At 45.5% G+C, this 17,597-nt stretch overlaps 1 protein-coding gene across 1 annotated transcript; it reads right to left on the reverse strand.

The window, feature by feature from the left end:
• Positions 1-1,686: 1,686 nt before the first annotated feature.
• Positions 1,687-15,512, reverse strand: grina (glutamate receptor, ionotropic, N-methyl D-aspartate-associated protein 1 (glutamate binding)). Its single transcript, NM_001140134.1, is given in 8 exon segments — positions 1,687-3,028; positions 3,451-3,594; positions 6,992-7,120; positions 7,407-7,430; positions 7,432-7,608; positions 7,857-7,972; positions 8,195-8,683; positions 15,350-15,512. Coding segments are annotated over 7 exon segments (1,173 nt in total). The 5' UTR covers positions 8,628-8,683; positions 15,350-15,512; the 3' UTR covers positions 1,687-2,878.
• Between the last annotated feature and the right edge of the window lie 2,085 nt (positions 15,513-17,597).

A 17,597-nucleotide genomic window follows, 5' to 3' on the forward strand; every position in this document is an offset into this window, starting at 1 on the left:
TGCAGTCTCTTCATGTTCTCGTGGGTCTGTGTACATGCAGCTCTTGGTGTAGGACTCCAGGTTAACCGGGAAGACGTTCTGTGAGAATGTTTGGACGATTGATGCAGCTCATGTTTGAATCTGTCCTCATCCACGATGTCTTGCCACTGAATAGTTGTGTTCCTGCCTTTGGGTAGGAAATTCACATCAGAATCAATTCGAAATGCAAAAAGGGTGACAAATTGAGACAAAAAGAAACCAGGCAAAAAATAATAAGCAATTATATGTAGATGCTCTCCCCTTTGACTACATCCTCCCTCTGCTGACCTCACTGAAGCCATGGGTTGCTTAGACGTCGCACGCAACCATTGGTTGATGCTGACAGATTGACAGATTGCTATAACATATGATTTGGTTAGTCGATAGGTAAAATATCTATCCAGACGTTTTAAGATCTGGCAACGTCTTAACAATGGAACCATGAACGTTCTCAACCTTCAGTTTCTTGACCTTAGATCAACTCATGAACTTAATGTTGTTTTTAATTTTTATTTATTTTTGTTGCTTTACATCACTACGAAATGTCTTTATGTAATGAATAGAGCTATATAAATTGAATAAATTATTTAAATGTTAGTCATTTAACAGATGCTCTTATCCAGAGTGCCTTACAGAGTTAAGTGCCTTGCTCAGATGTTTCATCTAGTCGGCTCAGGGATTCGAACCAGCATCTTTTCGGTTAGTGGGCTAAAGCTCTTAACCACCAGGCTATCTGCCACCCTTATTATTATTATTATTATTATACGTCCAATATTTTAGCTGGATGTTGCTAGGACCTGCATGGCAGTACTGATGTTGGGATTAAGTCAATTTCATTTCACGACGTATAGTGAAATTCCAAATCCAATTAAATGTGTTTAGCTTCTCCAACCCTGCTTATTAATTCGAACCGTACTGACGTCCTTGGACGTCCTCTAGTGGCAAAGAGCGGCACGCGCACTACCGTCACCCACATGGATGGAGATTGCGATGCGTAAAACATACTTGAACAGTTACCTGTCGATTCCCTGAGAGTATCGCTGGTTAGAGCGGAGGTTTGCAGTTTGGACTTCAGATCAAAGTTTTCCTTCATCAAGCCAAGCCTTATTTTCAGGTCGTCATTCTCGTGCCGCAGTTTCTCATTCTCCAAGCGCAATGACGCACCGCCCCCTCTGTATCCATATCCACCCAGACACTTCTCCGACTCCAAGCGCCTACTTCAGGCGTTCAGACAGTTGAGGCACAACCCGTAAGTTTGTAGACCCTTTCCGTCTGTCTTATAAATCAAATCCTCAAATGAAATAGGTTATAAATAGCATCATAATAGGGTGTCAGCACGTTGGATTTAACTTTTAACACCGTTATGTCGTGTGTCATAATTACACATTGAACATAATTATAGAATCTCCTTTATGACGTCTAAACAGAATGACTATAGCCTTTCTGACGCTGTACATTTGCATTGCATCAGAGGAAATCATTTCTCACACCATTTCTCTCCAGACTGAAAAGCTGAAAACTAGGCACAAATGTCTTGAAAAATATAATTAACAAACTGACATTCATGCTTTTGGCTTAGAAAAAATCATATCAAAGTGTATAATCATGATTCATACACCATTAGAAACGATTTAGAAGCATCCAGTAATCGCCAGCACTGATAAAAAGAGAGATTACAATTCAGTTTTAATTGAATAACTATCAACAAATACAGCTGCAAAGACTCAAACATCAGAAATATCACAAAACAAATTGAATTCAAATATTATTAATGATTCACACTACACAATTTAAACCAGTGTGGATTGTGGTAAAACTGAGCACAATGATTTGTAACTGTGATATAGCACAGTTACAAATAGAAATCAAACTGGATGGACATCAGAAATAGAGGAAGGACTAAAAACAAACAAAAAAATAACTATTGTAAAATAGACTGTCTGTAAAATGTGTATAAGATCAATAAATTGAAGGTAAAAGCCGAAGTGTTTATTAGTTTACTCCAATTGGGGGGATCGGTGGTAGGGTTTCGGGGAATAATAATAAAGGTATATTCTTAAAAAAAGTATGTATGTCTATATAGGTATGTGTATATGTATGCATGCATGTATGGATATATATATTTACCCCCAAAAATAAATGGGGGATTGGAAATGATGCAGACAATTACATTGATGGAAGCAATATTCTTTCGGCAATATTAAGCTGATGCCCCCTAGAAGAAAAAGAGAAATAATTTACAAAGAAAGAAAAACTGAGCACAATGAAGATGAGGGAGTCAAGCAGAGTTACTGGCTATGACTGTGATATGTGGTTGTTTAGTTACCCATGTTAAATGAACTAAGTCAAATCAAATGTTTTGTAACATGCGCCGAATAGAACAGGTGTAGACTTCACCGTGAAATGCTTATTTACGAGTCTTTTCCCAACAATGCAGAGTTAAAAAAGTACGAAAATTAGCAAAGAAAAATATTAACACAATAGAAAAATACATGGCTCTGGATAAGAACATCTGCTAAATCAGGGTTTCCCAAACACGCTCTGCGATGACTGACAAGAGGAAGTGATGATGCACCACCCCGTTTAGAAACGTCACCTTGTGCATTCTACTGTTACAACTTTCAACAGTAAGTTCAAAGCCGGACTGAGTTCACTAGGGGGCGCGCCCCACAGTTTGGGAACCACTGCTCTAAAAGCGCATAGGGAACCACATTTAGGACGACAGGCGACAGCAGTGTTCACCTGAGACATAGGCACATAAAACAATGTGTAGCAGGTGTTGTACTAGATATGGGAACAGATGAGTAACTCCTGTAAAAAGACTCCTTCATCCTTCAAATGGTTCCTTTAGAGGAAGCTCTCAGTTCCGTGCTCTTCCAACGATAGCCAGGATGTAGAGGAAGATGTTGATGATGTCAGTGTACAGTGAGAGAGCAGCAAAAACATAGTCCTCTGGACTCAGGGCATTCTCCTTGTTGCCAAGCAGCAGCTGAGTGTCCACAGCCAAGAACTGGAATCAATCACATTCAAAAGAATGATCATTCTATTATCACAATTAGAATTAGCATTCTACTCATTCTATTTAGCAAGATATGTGCTGTGAGATAAGGTCTCGATTTGGTCTGACAACACATGCAAAATAATGACTAAGACTGTGAACAAAATGGCACCCTGTTCCCTATATAGTGCATTACTTTGGCCAGGGCCCATCAATCAAAACACTTGCATGAATACTTAAATAGTTGCCCTACTACCACCACCAGTATCGTTTCTACAGGAAAAGAGACACCACCGATGATAATCAAGATCATTACCAAAGAAAGAGATTTTAGTATGCATCCCTAATAGCACCATTCCCTAAATAGTGCACTACGATGGTCAAAAGTAGTGCACTGTAAAGAAAATAGGGTGGCATTTGTGACAAGGACTTACGCATGTGAAGAGTAGAGCGCCCAGCGAGGCGTAGACCAGTTCCAGGATCTTGTTGCGGATGAAGATGCAGAGGAAGCCGAAGAGGACCAGGACAATCAGACAGACCAACAGCACACCATGACAGGAAGTGAAGTCATACTTGGTCTGTATGGGGTCGGAGGTCGGGTCAGGAAGAATGCCAAAGGTCAAAGGGACATTTACTATCAAACAATAATAATATCACTAGCCTCACTGAACAGGGTAGGGTAGGTACCATCACTAGCCTCACTGAACAGGGTAGGGTGGGTACCATCACTAGCCTCACTGAACAGGGTAGGGTCGGTACCATCACTAGCCTCACTGAACAGGGTAGGGTCAGTACCATCACTAGCCTCACTGAACAGGGTAGGGTAAGGACCATCACTAGCCTCACTGAACAGGGTAGGGTCAGTACCATCACTAGCCTCACTGAACAGGGTAGGGTCGGTACCATCACTAGCCTCACTGAACAGGGTAGGGTAGGTACCATCACTAGCCTCACTGAACAGGGTAGGGTCAGTACCATCACTAGCCTCACTGAACAGGGTAGGGTAGGTACCATCACTAGCCTCACTGAACAGGGTAGGGTAGGTACCATCACTAGCCTCACTGAACAGGGTAGGGTAGGTACCATCACTAGCCTCACTGAACAGGGTAGGGTCGGTACCATCACTAGCCTCACTGAACAGGGTAAGTACCATCACTAGCCTCACTGAACAGGGTAGGGTGATTACCATCACTAGCCTCACTGAACAGGGTAGGGTAAGTACCATCACTAGCCTCACTGAACAGGGTAGGGTAGGTACCATCACTAGCCTCACTGAACAGGGTAGGGTAGGTACCATCACTAGCCTCACTGAACAGGGTAGGGTAGGTACCATCACTAGCCTCACTGAACAGGGTAGGGTCAGTACCATCACTAGCCTCACTGAACAGGGTAGGGTGGTACCATCACTAGCCTCACTGAACAGGGTAGGGTTAGTACCATCACTAGCCTCACTGAACAGGGTAGGGTCGGTAACATCACTAGCCTCACTGAACAGGGTAGGGTCGGTACCATCACTAGCCTCACTGAACAGGGTAGGGTAGGTACCATCACTAGCCTCACTGAACAGGGTAGGGTCGGTACCATCACTAGCCTCACTGAACAGGGTAGGGTCAGTACCATCACTAGCCTCACTGAACAGGGTAGGGTCAGTACCATCACTAGCCTCACTGAACAGGGTAGGGTCAGTACCATCACTAGCCTCACTGAACAGGGTAGGGTCAGTACCATCACTAGCCTCACTGAACAGGGTAGGGTCGGTACCATCACTAGCCTCACTGAACAGGGTAGGGTCAGTACCATCACTAGCCTCACTGAACAGGGTAGGGTCGGTACCATCACTAGCCTCACTGAACAGGGCTGCGTCAGTACCATCACTAGCCTCACTGAACAGGGTAGGGTCAGTACCATCACTAGCCTCACTGAACAGGGTAGGGTCGGTACCATCACTAGCCTCACTGAACAGGGTAGGGTCGGTACCATCACTAGCCTCACTGAACAGGGTAGGGTCGGTACCATCACTAGCCTCACTGAACAGGGTAGGGTCGGTACCATCACTAGCCTCACTGAACAGGGCTGGGTCGGTACCATCACTAGCCTCACTGAACAGGGTAGGGTAAGTACCATCACTAGCCTCACTGAACAGGGTAGGGTCAGTACCATCACTAGCCTCACTGAACAGGGTAGGGTCGGTACCATCACTAGCCTCACTGAACAGGGTAGGGTCGGTACCATCACTAGCCTCACTGAACAGGGTAGGGTAGGTACCATCACTAGCCTCACTGAACAGGGTAGGGTAGGTACCATCACTAGCCTCACTGAACAGGGTAGGGTAAGTACCATCACTAGCCTCACTGAACAGGGTAGGGTAGGTACCATCACTAGCCTCACTGAACAGGGTAGGGTCAGGTACCATCACTAGCCTCACTGAACAGGGTAGGGTCGGTACCATCACTAGCCTCACTGAACAGGGTAGGGTCGGTACCATCACTAGCCTCACTGAACAGGGCTGTGTCAGTACCATCACTGAACAGGGTAGGGTCAGTACCATCACTAGCCTCACTGAACAGGGTAGGGTAAGTACCATCACTAGCCTCACTGAACAGGGTAGGGTCGGTACCATCACTAGCCTCACTGAACAGGGCTGTGTCAGTACCATCACTGAACAGGGCAGGGTCGGTACCATCACTGAACAGGGCAGGGTCAGTACCATCACTGAACAGGGCAGGGTCGGTACCATCACTGAACAGGGCCAGTATCTATGATGGCAGGGTCAGTACCATCACTGAACAGGGCAGGGTCAGTACCATCACTGAACAGGGCAGGGTCGGTACCATCACTGAACAGGGCTGTGTCGGTACCATCACTGAACAGGGCAGGGTCGGTACCATCACTGAACAGGGCAGGGTCGGTACCATCACTGAACAGGGCAGGGTCGGTACCATCACTGAACAGGGCAGGGTCGGTACCATCACTGAACAGGGCGGGTCGGTACCATCACTGAACAGGGCAGGGTCAGTACCATCACTGAACAGGGCAGGGTCAGTACCATCACTGAACAGGGCAGGGTCAGTACCATCACTGAACAGGGCAGGGTCAGTACCATCACTGAACAGGGCTGTGTCAGTACCATCACTGAACAGGGCAGGGTCAGTACCATCACTGAACAGGGCAGGGTCAGTACCATCACTGAACAGGGCAGGGTCAGTACCATCACTGAACAGGGCAGGGTCGGTACCATCACTGAACAGGGCAGGGTCAGTACCATCACTGAACAGGGCAGGGTCAGTACCATCACTGAACAGGGCAGGGTCAGTATCTATGATGGCAGGGTCAGTACCATCACTGAACAGGGCTGGGTCAGTACCATCACTGAACAGGGCAGGGTCAGTACCATCACTGAACAGGGCAGGGTCAGTACCATCACTGAACAGGGCAGGGTCGGTACCATCACTGAACAGGGCAGGTACCATCACTGAACAGGGCCAGTATCTATGATGGCAGGGTCGGTACCATCACTGAACAGGGCAGGGTCGGTACCATCACTGAACAGGGCCAGTATCTATGATGGCAGGGTTGGGGTCAATTCCAGTTCAATTCCTGTTAAATTTGATTCCATAGGAATGCTGTTTAAAGGTACACTCAGCGATATGACGTAAGTGCACAAAGTAAACAGCAAAGATAATCAATTTCCCCAACTAAGAGCGTTGAAGCGTGAGGCTCAGCTCCCCCTCTGTTTTGGTCCCGTACCTACCACGCTCTAACAGCGTGAAGTGAACCCATGCACAGATACTGTGTGTGAGCGAAGTCTTGCATCTCGCTCATGGCAATGTCATTTCACTGAGTCTACCTTTAATTCTGGCATTGACTGGAATACACCCCATCCCCTGATAACCCTATGACATGTTGAACTGTGGATAGAGAGATGAGAGAGAGAGATAGATAGAGAGAGAGATAGAGAGATAGAGAGATACAGACCTGGAGAGAGAAGATAACCACGGTGAAGCAGACAACAGCAGTGATGCCCACGGCCATGATGACTGAATCAGTGTCGTAGAAACTAGCTATCATCCCCACCATGTAGGACATAGCCAGGGTCAGGATGGACTGGAAACACCAGAGGAGAGTCAATCAACCTCTTTTACAACTTCAACAATACTTTATGTACAAGTGCACATATCAACACAAACTTAGTGAATAAGACATTTTTCTTCTTCAATTAGATAAATGTACAGAACCGGCCCATAAAGAATAGCTAGGAATACTATTGTTCATTGAGTGTGCTTTTTAGTCCAGGTAAAGGCTTCATCTGAGTTTGGAAAACAGGCCCATAAAGTATAGAATTATAATGGTAATAATGGCCATTTAAATGAGACAGGTCTTATTAACTTACTAGTGCAATCAGGTTCCATGGATGTTTTGCGGCGAAACTCTCCACAGCAGCTGATGGTGATGAGAGAGACGAAGAAGACGCCATAGGACGCCCAGTAGGTCCATGTGTTGGCCCTGACGAACACTTTGATTTCCTCCACAAAGGTGAAGAGAGCCACAAAGAAGAATGTTACCATCAGCTGGACGGTCAACACCATGAAGACCTGTAGGTGGACAAGGAGACAGAGACTATTAGATACAGGACACATACTGTACTACAAGTCCAACTACAGATGAAATGTAGACTCTGAGGATTGCTCTTTAAAAATGTTCTGAAGCCATTTTGTTTGATTATTATGATGGCTATACAGATGCATGTACAACCATTTTATCTTAAGTTCATATTTTTCTTTAGTTCAAGTTTGCTTGAGGTCCTGATTTGGAGCCTCTTGTCATCCTGGTTGTCCCTTACTTTCCGGATGAAGGCTCGTCTTATGGTCTTGTCATCCAGTCCAGAGCCAAGAGAGAAGGAACTATTGTCACTGAAGCCTGGGGGTTGATCATCGCTGTGGTAATCAGTGTTTGGTTCTGGAGAAAAGACAGACTCAATGCAATGCACATCAGACCACAAACACTTCCAATGCCCCTTTCTATCTATCAATGAATGATAACACACATCGTTTTTGCTCCCTACTGAAAGTGCTCCATCTTGAAAACTTCACTGCTGTCATGCATCATTTTGTGGACTAATGAACAAAATACTCAAAGATAGTTTGAGTGAACTATCCCTTTAACACTTGAAGTACTCACCATGATTTGGGTTGTCAAAGCCCTGACCGTAGGCCCCAGGCATGGGAGCATAAGGTGCAGTGCCATATCCTGGTTTCCCCTGACCCTGGGAGTACATGGGCTGACCAAATGCCCCAGGCGTGGGGAAGGGCATCCCCCCTGGAGCAGGCCCTGGCCCCCCAAATGAGTTTGGCATTCCCTGCGTGTTGGGTAAGGTCATCCCATATCCTGGGTTCCCGTGACCCTGGGAGTACATGGGCTGACCAAATGCACCAGGCGTGGGGAAGGGCATCCCCCCTGGAGCAGGCCCTGGCCCCCCAAATGGGTTCGGCATTCCCTGCGTGTTTGGTAAGGTCATCCCATATCCTGGTGGGCTTGGCTGCCCAAAGCCTACATTTGGGGGCTGGATGCCCCCCTCCAATGAAGAATAGATATTCCTGTCAGGTTGGGACATCACTAGGAGAGGGGTTCAAGAAGTGTTGATCTTGTCTGGACTGTAGAAACAGGGCACTAGAGACAGAGACACATGATGACGAATGACAAAAGTTACTTTTGACATTTTAGTCATTTAGCAGAAGCTCTTATCCAGAGCAGCTTACAGGAGCAATTAGGGATAAGTGCCTTGCTCAAGGGCACATCAATTTTTCACCTAGTCAGATGGGTGGTTAGGATCCTAGTAGGTATCTTAGTAGGTTAGGATGGTAAAGGTTTTAAGAGTACATAATGTCATCTAAAAAGGGGTTTAAGGAGATCAAAGTCCATCCGGGTATCCCTAGGGGATAGCTGCCCCAGTATCTGTGTATTAGAGATGTCCGGGTATCCCTAGGGGATAGCTGCCCCAGTATCTGTGTATTAGAGATGTCCGGGTATCCCTAGGGGATAGCTGCCCCAGTATCTGTGTATTAGAGATGTCCGGGTATCCCTAGGGGATAGCAGCCCCAGTATCTGTGTATTAGAGATGTCCGGGTATCCCTAGGGGTAGCTGCCCCAGTATCTGTGTATTAGAGATGTCCGGGTATCCCTAGGGGATAGCAGCCCCAGTATCTGTGTATTACAGATGTCCGGGTATCCCTAGGGGATAGCTGCCCCAGTATCTGTGTATTAGTGATGTCCGGGTATCCCTGGGGGATAGCAGCCCCAGTATCTGTGTATTAGAGATGTCCGGGTATCCCTAGGGGATAGCTGCCCCAGTATCTGTGTATTAGAGATGTCCGGGTATCCCTGGGGGATAGCAGCCCCAGTATCTGTGTATTAGAGATGTCCGGGTATCCCTAGGGGATAGCAGCCCCAGTATCTGTGTATTAGAGATGTCCGGGTATCCCTAGGGGATAGCTGCCCCAGTATCTGTGTATTAGAGATGTCCGGGTATCCCTAGGGGATAGCTGCCCCAGTATCTGTGTATTAGAGATGTCCGGGTATCCCTAGGGGATAGCTGCCCCAGTATCTGTGTATTAGAGATGTCCGGGTATCCCTAGGGGATAGCTGCCCCAGTATCTGTGTATTAGAGATGTCGACAATGAGTAGGATGGTTCTCCTCTCTAACGCCCAGGAAGCTCATATTCAAACTCCCATTAGACAGTTCTGCAAGCGTTATGTCAAAATATGTTCCTTACTCACCAAATATCTTAATTTACTCCCGTTATGGCGGTATGTACTTCCAAAAGGTATAAATAAAAATGTACAAGCAAAGGGAAACAAATGCATATTCGGCACTCATGCTGCCACAAACAGAAAGTATACAACATCTCAATACATTGGAGGTGCTGAAAATGACCTTTTTTTGGTTGCTTGTATTTTTATTTAGACCTTTTTTGGAAGTACATACAGGCCGTAACGGGAGGAAATGAACATAGCTGCTGAGCGAAACTCCCTATTTGGTAAGCTCGCTTGTAGAGCTGTCTAATGGGAGTTTGAATCAGTTTAGAGGCATCTGTAATGCACAGATACTGGAGGAGGGAATACTCTATCCACCCTGTATTAACTGTGCATCACGAGGAGGGAGAGGGAGGGAGGGAGGGAGGGAGGGAGGGAGGGAGAGGGAATACTCTATCCACCCTGTATTAACTGTGCATCACGAGGGAGGGAGGGAGGAATACTCTATCCACCCTGTATTAACTGTGCATCACGAGGGAGGGAGGGAGGGAATACTCTATCCACCCTGTATTAACTGTGCATCACGAGGGAGGGAGGGAGGGAATACTCTATCCACCCTGTATTAACTGTGCATCACGAGGGAGGGAGGGAGGGAATACTCTATCCACCCTGTATTAACTGTGCATCACGAGGGAGGGAGGGAGGGAATACTCTATCCACCCTGTATTAACTGTGCATCACGAGGGAGGGAGGGAGGGAGGGAGGGAATACTCTATCCACCCTGTATTAACTGTGCATCACGAGGGAGGGAGGGAGGGAGGGAATACTCTATCCACCCTGTATTAACTGTGCATCACGAGGGAGGGAGGGAGGGAGGGAATACTCTATCCACCCTGTATTAACTGTGCATCACGAGGGAGGGAGGGAGGGAGGGAATACTCTATCCACCCTGTATTAACTGTGCATCACGAGGGAGGGAGGGAGGGAGGGAATACTCTATCCACCCTGTATTAACTGTGCATCACGAGGGAGGGAGGGAGGGAATACTCTATCCACCCTGTATTAACTGTGCATCACGAGGGAGGGAGGGAGGGAATACTCTATCCACCCTGTATTAACTGTGCATCACGAGGGAGGGAGGGAGGGAATACTCTATCCACCCTGTATTAACTGTGCATCACGAGGGAGGGAGGGAGGAGGGAGGGAATACTCTATCCACCCTGTATTAACTGTGCATCACGAGGGAGGGAGGGAGGGAGGGAATACTCTATCCACCCTGTATTAACTGTGCATCACGAGGGAGGGAGGGAGGGAATACTCTATCCACCCTGTATTAACTGTGCATCACGAGGGAGGGAGGGAGGGAATACTCTATCCACCCTGTATTAACTGTGCATCACGAGGGAGGGAGGGAGGGAGGGAATACTCTATCCACCCTGTATTAACTGTGCATCACGAGAGACGGAGGGAGGGAATACTCTATCCACCCTGTATTAACTGTGCATCACGAGGGAGGGAGGGAGGGAATACTCTATCCACCCTGTATTAACTGTGCATCACGAGGGAGGGAGGGAGGGAGGGAATACTCTATCCACCCTGTATTAACTGTACATCACGAGGGAGAGAGGGAGCATGATTCAGCAAACTATCTAGATTAGAACAATGATAAGCAAACAGCAGTGTGCTATTCATTACAATGTAAGAGCTCAAAATAATATAACCCAAAATAAACTGTGACTGTTGATCAGTGACTAAAAATGAACTATGGTTACGGGAAACGAGGGGGCAGTGGTCCAACTTTAAAGTATCCCTCCCCGTCCCGCTCTTAACTAGACTGTTCACAACAATTGTCCAACAGTGTGTGATTGCGGCCTGCAATTCGGGCGTTCCAAAAATAGGCCGTTTATAACAGTTAGTAGTCTTAACATCTGGCACATAATAACTGCACAATGACCAGAACATTTCCTAACATTCATTTGTAGAAGATAATCCAAGTGTTTCTAGCACAGAGACTGAGATCCTCTGTTCAATATTCATCACTCACACTCTCCTGTTGGATTTATCTATATAGTTATCTACATGCGCAAACGGGATATATTAAAAAAATAAGGCACCTCCGGGTTTTATGATATAAGGCCAATATACCACGGCTAAGGGCTGTTCTTATGCATGACGCAACGCGGAGTTCCTGGATACAGCCCTTAGCCGTGTCTAGGGGCCATATACCTCAAAACCCGGAGGTGCCTTATTGCTATTAGAAACTGGTTACCAACGTAATTAGAGCAGTAAAAATACGTTTTGTCATACCCATGGTATACAGTCTGATATACCACGGCTGTCAGCCAATCAGAATTCAGGGCTCGAACCACCTAGTTTATATTTACAATTATTAACTGGGTGGTTTGAGCCCTGAATGCTGATTGGTTGAAAGCCATGGTATATCAGATGTGTACCATGGGAATGACAAAAACATTTTACTGTTCTAATTGTTGGTAACCAGTTTACAATAGCAATAAGGCACGTCAGGGGTTTGTGGTATATGGCCAATATACCACGTCTAAGGGCTGTGTCCTAAGAACAGCCCATATACCACACCTCATCGTGCCTTATTGCTTAAGCATAGCAGTCTAAACAAGTTAAACTGACATCCATTGATGAAAATGTTCTGGAGAGTTTAATAGGGGCAATTTATCTTCTATCGTGACATATTCTTAAACTCGCAATAATTATTATTTTGATGGAAAACCATATTTTGCTTCTCAGCCTATGTCAGTTAAAATTATATTCCTTAATTTGCTTAATAACTTTATAGGAAAAGGATTTATTGGATAAATGTGGCAACTCCTCTCTTGCTGCAACATTTTTTGGGGGGCTAGTTCAGGCATTTTGTATAGGTTTCAGGGATCATCGGGCTCTACATCTGAGCTAGATCTGGCAACCCTGGTTCCATCTGTGTAACGTTATCCTAGTTAGCTGGGTAATCGAGGCTTTCTGAACGCTTCGCAGCTTTCACCAAATTGTGCCGAAAAAGGGTCAATTACTGGGAGCTTCATTATCTGTTCACAATGCACATCAGTAACTTCTGCTGTCCAGAAATAAATAGCGGTGTGATTATCAGTTGTTTTTTCTCCACTGTTTTCATCAGAACTCGGTGGTGTAGCAGTAAATCCTACTTCCCCTTTTTGCCTTCAAAATACATTTTAAAAACAAAACAGAATCTGTGGCATTATTTAGGATGCTGAAGACAGAAGATTATATTATAATAAATAAAACAAATTATTTGAACTGAGCAGAAAGTGTGGTTTCACTTTTTTCCTTCTAAATGGTGTTCCTTCAACGGGTTTCGACCTGATGCCTCACGTCCCTGAATGGTCCATACTCTACCTGCTAAACTACCAGTCAGGTGAAACTTCTTGGACAAAATCCTAACTACATTTGGAAGTGCTGTGTCCAGGTCAGAGTTTGAAAGCAGCTTGGAATAGGAGAAGAATGCGCCGAGACAACGGCCAAATCAGTGGGATCTCTCATTTTGCAAAACACTGTTTGAACCGGTCAGATCTTCACGCATGGCTCGGAGCTCCGGTATCATTACTAGCTACCGGTGTCGCCCCGGCCTGCTGTGTACCAGAGACCTAGCTATCGTTAGCTAGCTACCTATCCCGCCTGATGTGTACCGGAGTCCTAGCTAGCTGAAACCCGGTGTCCTTCGGCTTCGCTAACGCCTGCCCTCGCCGTTGTTAACCGCACTGCGGGAAAACAGTCCCGGTCAGGCGGGGGCGAAGGACACTGACTACCGTTGTCCTAGCTAGCTAGCTACCAGCGTTGTCGCCCCCGCCTCTTCTGTGGGGTTTATCAACGTTTGGCATCCAACGTTATGGTGCGTTACCGCCACCTACTGTACCGGAGTCCTAGCTTTAAAAAAAGGTTACCATTGGAACTACACTACATGACCAAAAGTATGTGGACACCTGCTCGTCTGACATCTCATTCCAAAATCATGGGCATTAATATGGAGTTGGTCCCCCATTGCTGTTATAATAGCCTCCACTCTTCTGGGAAGGCTTTCCACTAGATGTTGGAACACTGCTGCAGGGTTTTGCTTCCATTCAGCCACATGAGCATTAGTGATGTTGGGCGATTAGGCCTGGCTCACAGTTGGCGTTCCAATTCATCCTAAAGGTGTTCGATGGGGTTGAGGTGAGGGCTCTGCAGGCCTGTCAAGTTCTTCCACAACAAATCGACAAACCATTTTTGTATGGACCTTACTTTTATGCACGTGGGCATTGTCATGCTGAAACAGGAAAAGGCCTTCCCCAAACTGTTGCCACAAAGTTGCCACACAGAATTGTCTAGAATGTCATTGTGTGCTGTAGCGTTAAGATTTCCCTTCACTGTAACTAAGGAGCCTAGCCCGAACCATGAAAAACAGACCTAGACCATTATTCCTCCTCCACCAAACTTTACAGTTGGCACTATGCATTCAGGCAGGTAGCATTCTCCTGGCATCCACCAAACCCAGATTCGTCCGATGGACTGCCAGATGGTGAAGCGTGATTCATCGCTCCAGAGAACACGTTTCCACTGCTCCAGAGTCCAATGGTGGCGACCTTTACACCACTCCAGGGGACGCTTGGCATTGCGCATGGTGATTTTAGGCTCGTGTGCGGCTGCTTGGCCATGAAAACCTATTCCATGAAACTCCCGACGAACAGTTCTTGTGCTAATGTTGTTTCCAGAGGCAGTTTGGAACTCGGTAGTGAGTGTTGCAAACGAGGACAGAGATTTTTACACACTGAGCTTCAGCATTTGGCAGTCCCGTTCTGTGGGGTTTTATGTCCTACCACTTTGCAGCTGAGCCAATGTTGCTCCTAGACGTTTCCACTTCACAATAACAGTTACAGTTGACCAGGGCAGAAATTTGATTAACTGACTTGTTGGAAAGGTGGCATCCTATGACAGTGCCATGTTGAAAGTCACTGAGCTCTTCAGTAAGGCCATTCTATGGGGGTGGTAGGTAGCCTAGTGTTTTGAGCGATGGGCCAGTAACCGAATGTTTGCTGACAAGGTAAAAATCTGTCGTTCTTCTCCTGAACAAGGCAGTTAACCCACTGTTCCCCGGTAGGCCGTCATTGTAAATTAGAATTTGTTCTTAACTGACTTGCCTAGTTAAATTAAAAACAAAATCTGCTGCCAATGTTTGTCTATGAAGATTGCATGGCTGTGTGCTTGATTGTATACACCTGTCAGAAATGTGACTGAAATAGCCGAATCCACTAATTTGAAGAGGTGTCCACATACTTTTGTATATCATATTAAGAAAGAGGTGCAGATGCAGGAACGGCCAAAATTGCGGGCCGCAATTTTACCCTTCTACCAATAATAACTTTCACTGGCAAGATTTCACTGTTACAAGATTCATGAGCTCAGATCTAGGATTAGTTTAGTCGACTAAACTACGGTTGTGGAGAACTATTACTGCGCCACAGACAACCGTTGTTGTTTTGTACAAGTGGAAAACTATAACAGGCTGTACAAAATATCTAAAAAAAAATACCACTGTAACAAACAACAGTCTCACATTACCGGTATTCTCCGTGGATGAATTTTGAAAGTTTTCCGTAAGCGTTTTCCAAGTTGCTCCCAGTTTTAAATTCAGTCGTGTGAAGCTAAAAAGGAAAGAAGAAAATTACTTTCCTTTTCGTTAGGCGATATTTGTTCCGCTAAGTCCTGTGTTACATGTTTCAGTCCAAGAGGTCATGCGCGCCCCTGAGACACGTCATTTCTCGAATGAACTGTGGCCCTGCTGCCGCCAGATGGCGCGATTATTCCTTACGTGACAATTACAAAAGACGTGAGGGATAATAGCGCCATCTGGCGGCAGCAGGGCTCGCACATATGTCAACAAAGGTCCAATAATGAGTAAATATTATAACTTGATCGTTAAAGGGCCAATACATTTATGCGTAACAATTAAGTACCTTACTGTGATTGTTTTCTATTGAAATGGCCAAAAAGAAACAAAAATTGCTTCTTAGCGAAGAGAAATTTCTCAAACAACAATTTTGCTAGGACTGTCGGAGTGGTCTGAGTGGGTAGGAGAAAACTGAAAACGATCTGTTATTGGCAGATAGGTTTGGAACTCTCTTTCGTATTGGTCTATTAACAAACGTACCACGTGGTGATGTCACCAGGCAGACCAAAAATCCATCCCACCACAACAGGCTGAAATTTCAGGCGGTCTTTTTAAAACAGCTCTTACACTAAAAGAGCTTTATCATTATTTTCACAATTTCACAGTATTATCCCAACCTGGAAATATATATAAAATACAGGGAAATCATGTTTTTGACCGCACTGGGCCTTTAACAACAAGTACTTTCAATAATACCTTTTTGTTTATTTATGAGGATTAATAAATTAGTGCCCAGTTAATTATTATTATTATTTTAAAGTAAAAGTGAGCCTAGGCCAAAAGTCTACTAGATGTCAGCATGTCACATCTGAACACACACACACACACACACACACACACACACACACACACACACACACACACACACACACACACACACACACACACACACACACACACACACACACACACACACTGACCTTAGCTCTCTCCCCTTCAACTCTGTTCTTCAATCATCTACAATTCTGTGTTCTTCAATTAATTCCAGTCTTGGCATCAGGGTGCTTAATTGCTTTAGCCCAGTATTAACACAACTAATTAAATGAACAGACCACAAGCTCAGCATTTAGTTGAATTGAAGGACACTGACCAAGTCTAACTCTTTCTCACATTGATCAGAATGGAGAAATGAAGACATTTTCAAGGGTCTTGTTTACAAAACACGAGAGGGCTTTTGTTGTTCCTCCTACCCATTGAGTATGATAGAGGCCTCTAGTGGTCAAAATACAGTTTTAACATGGGCAGCACCATTGAGGGCTTCCAGCATGCTTCCGCCATTTTAAAGTAGTTAAAGTAGTCAACTAGGTGGGGATTCCTGGGGTTGTAGCCTAAATGCCGCTGCCCATGCTGTCAAAGACACTATTATGGCACAGATATAAAGAGGACTCCTCTATCTTTATGCTCCTTCCACTGAGGAGGGCCTGTAGGCCACCACCTGTCCCCACTGTGCCTGCACACACTCAGACACTGAGGCCTGACAGGTGACATTCTGCAGCTGTCTGTCTGCCTAATAGGGTTCAGCTGTTGTAAAAATGGGGACAAGCGTGACCAAGTCTTGGCCTCACAAAATATATCTCCATGAAAATGAACAATAATGTATGTATCGTATTATAACTCTTAAATGCAGATAGAACACTATATACCATGTCCTCTATTCCACTGAAACTGTCAGACTAATGTTAAAGCTTACGTGGCCATCAGTGCTCTTAACTTTATTTCCATATTGAAGTTCCAATTTGCCTGGAATTCAAAAAGGATTCTAAACAGGTGGAACAGGGGAAAGAGGAGTTCCCAGGATCCTCTCTGACTGGTCACGTCGCAGATTTTGCAGCCTCATTTGTTCCGGCCTGGTTGCTATCCCACACACACACACACACACACACACACACACACACACACACACACACACACACACACACACACACACACACACACACACACACACACACACACACACACACAGCTAACCTTTGGCTGCTCTTCCTGACTGACCACAGCAGGGAACGTCATGTAGGAACCAATCAACCAATCAACTATCTGATAGGATTCAACACCATGAATGAAGTCAAAGCCCCATTAAAAGGCTTTCTGTATACAGTATAGTGTACTTCATTATATAGATGTGTGTTAATAGAACTG

Source organism: Salmo salar, chromosome ssa05, assembly GCF_905237065.1.
Source record: "Salmo salar chromosome ssa05, Ssal_v3.1, whole genome shotgun sequence".
NCBI classification, from domain to species: domain Eukaryota; kingdom Metazoa; phylum Chordata; class Actinopteri; order Salmoniformes; family Salmonidae; genus Salmo; species Salmo salar.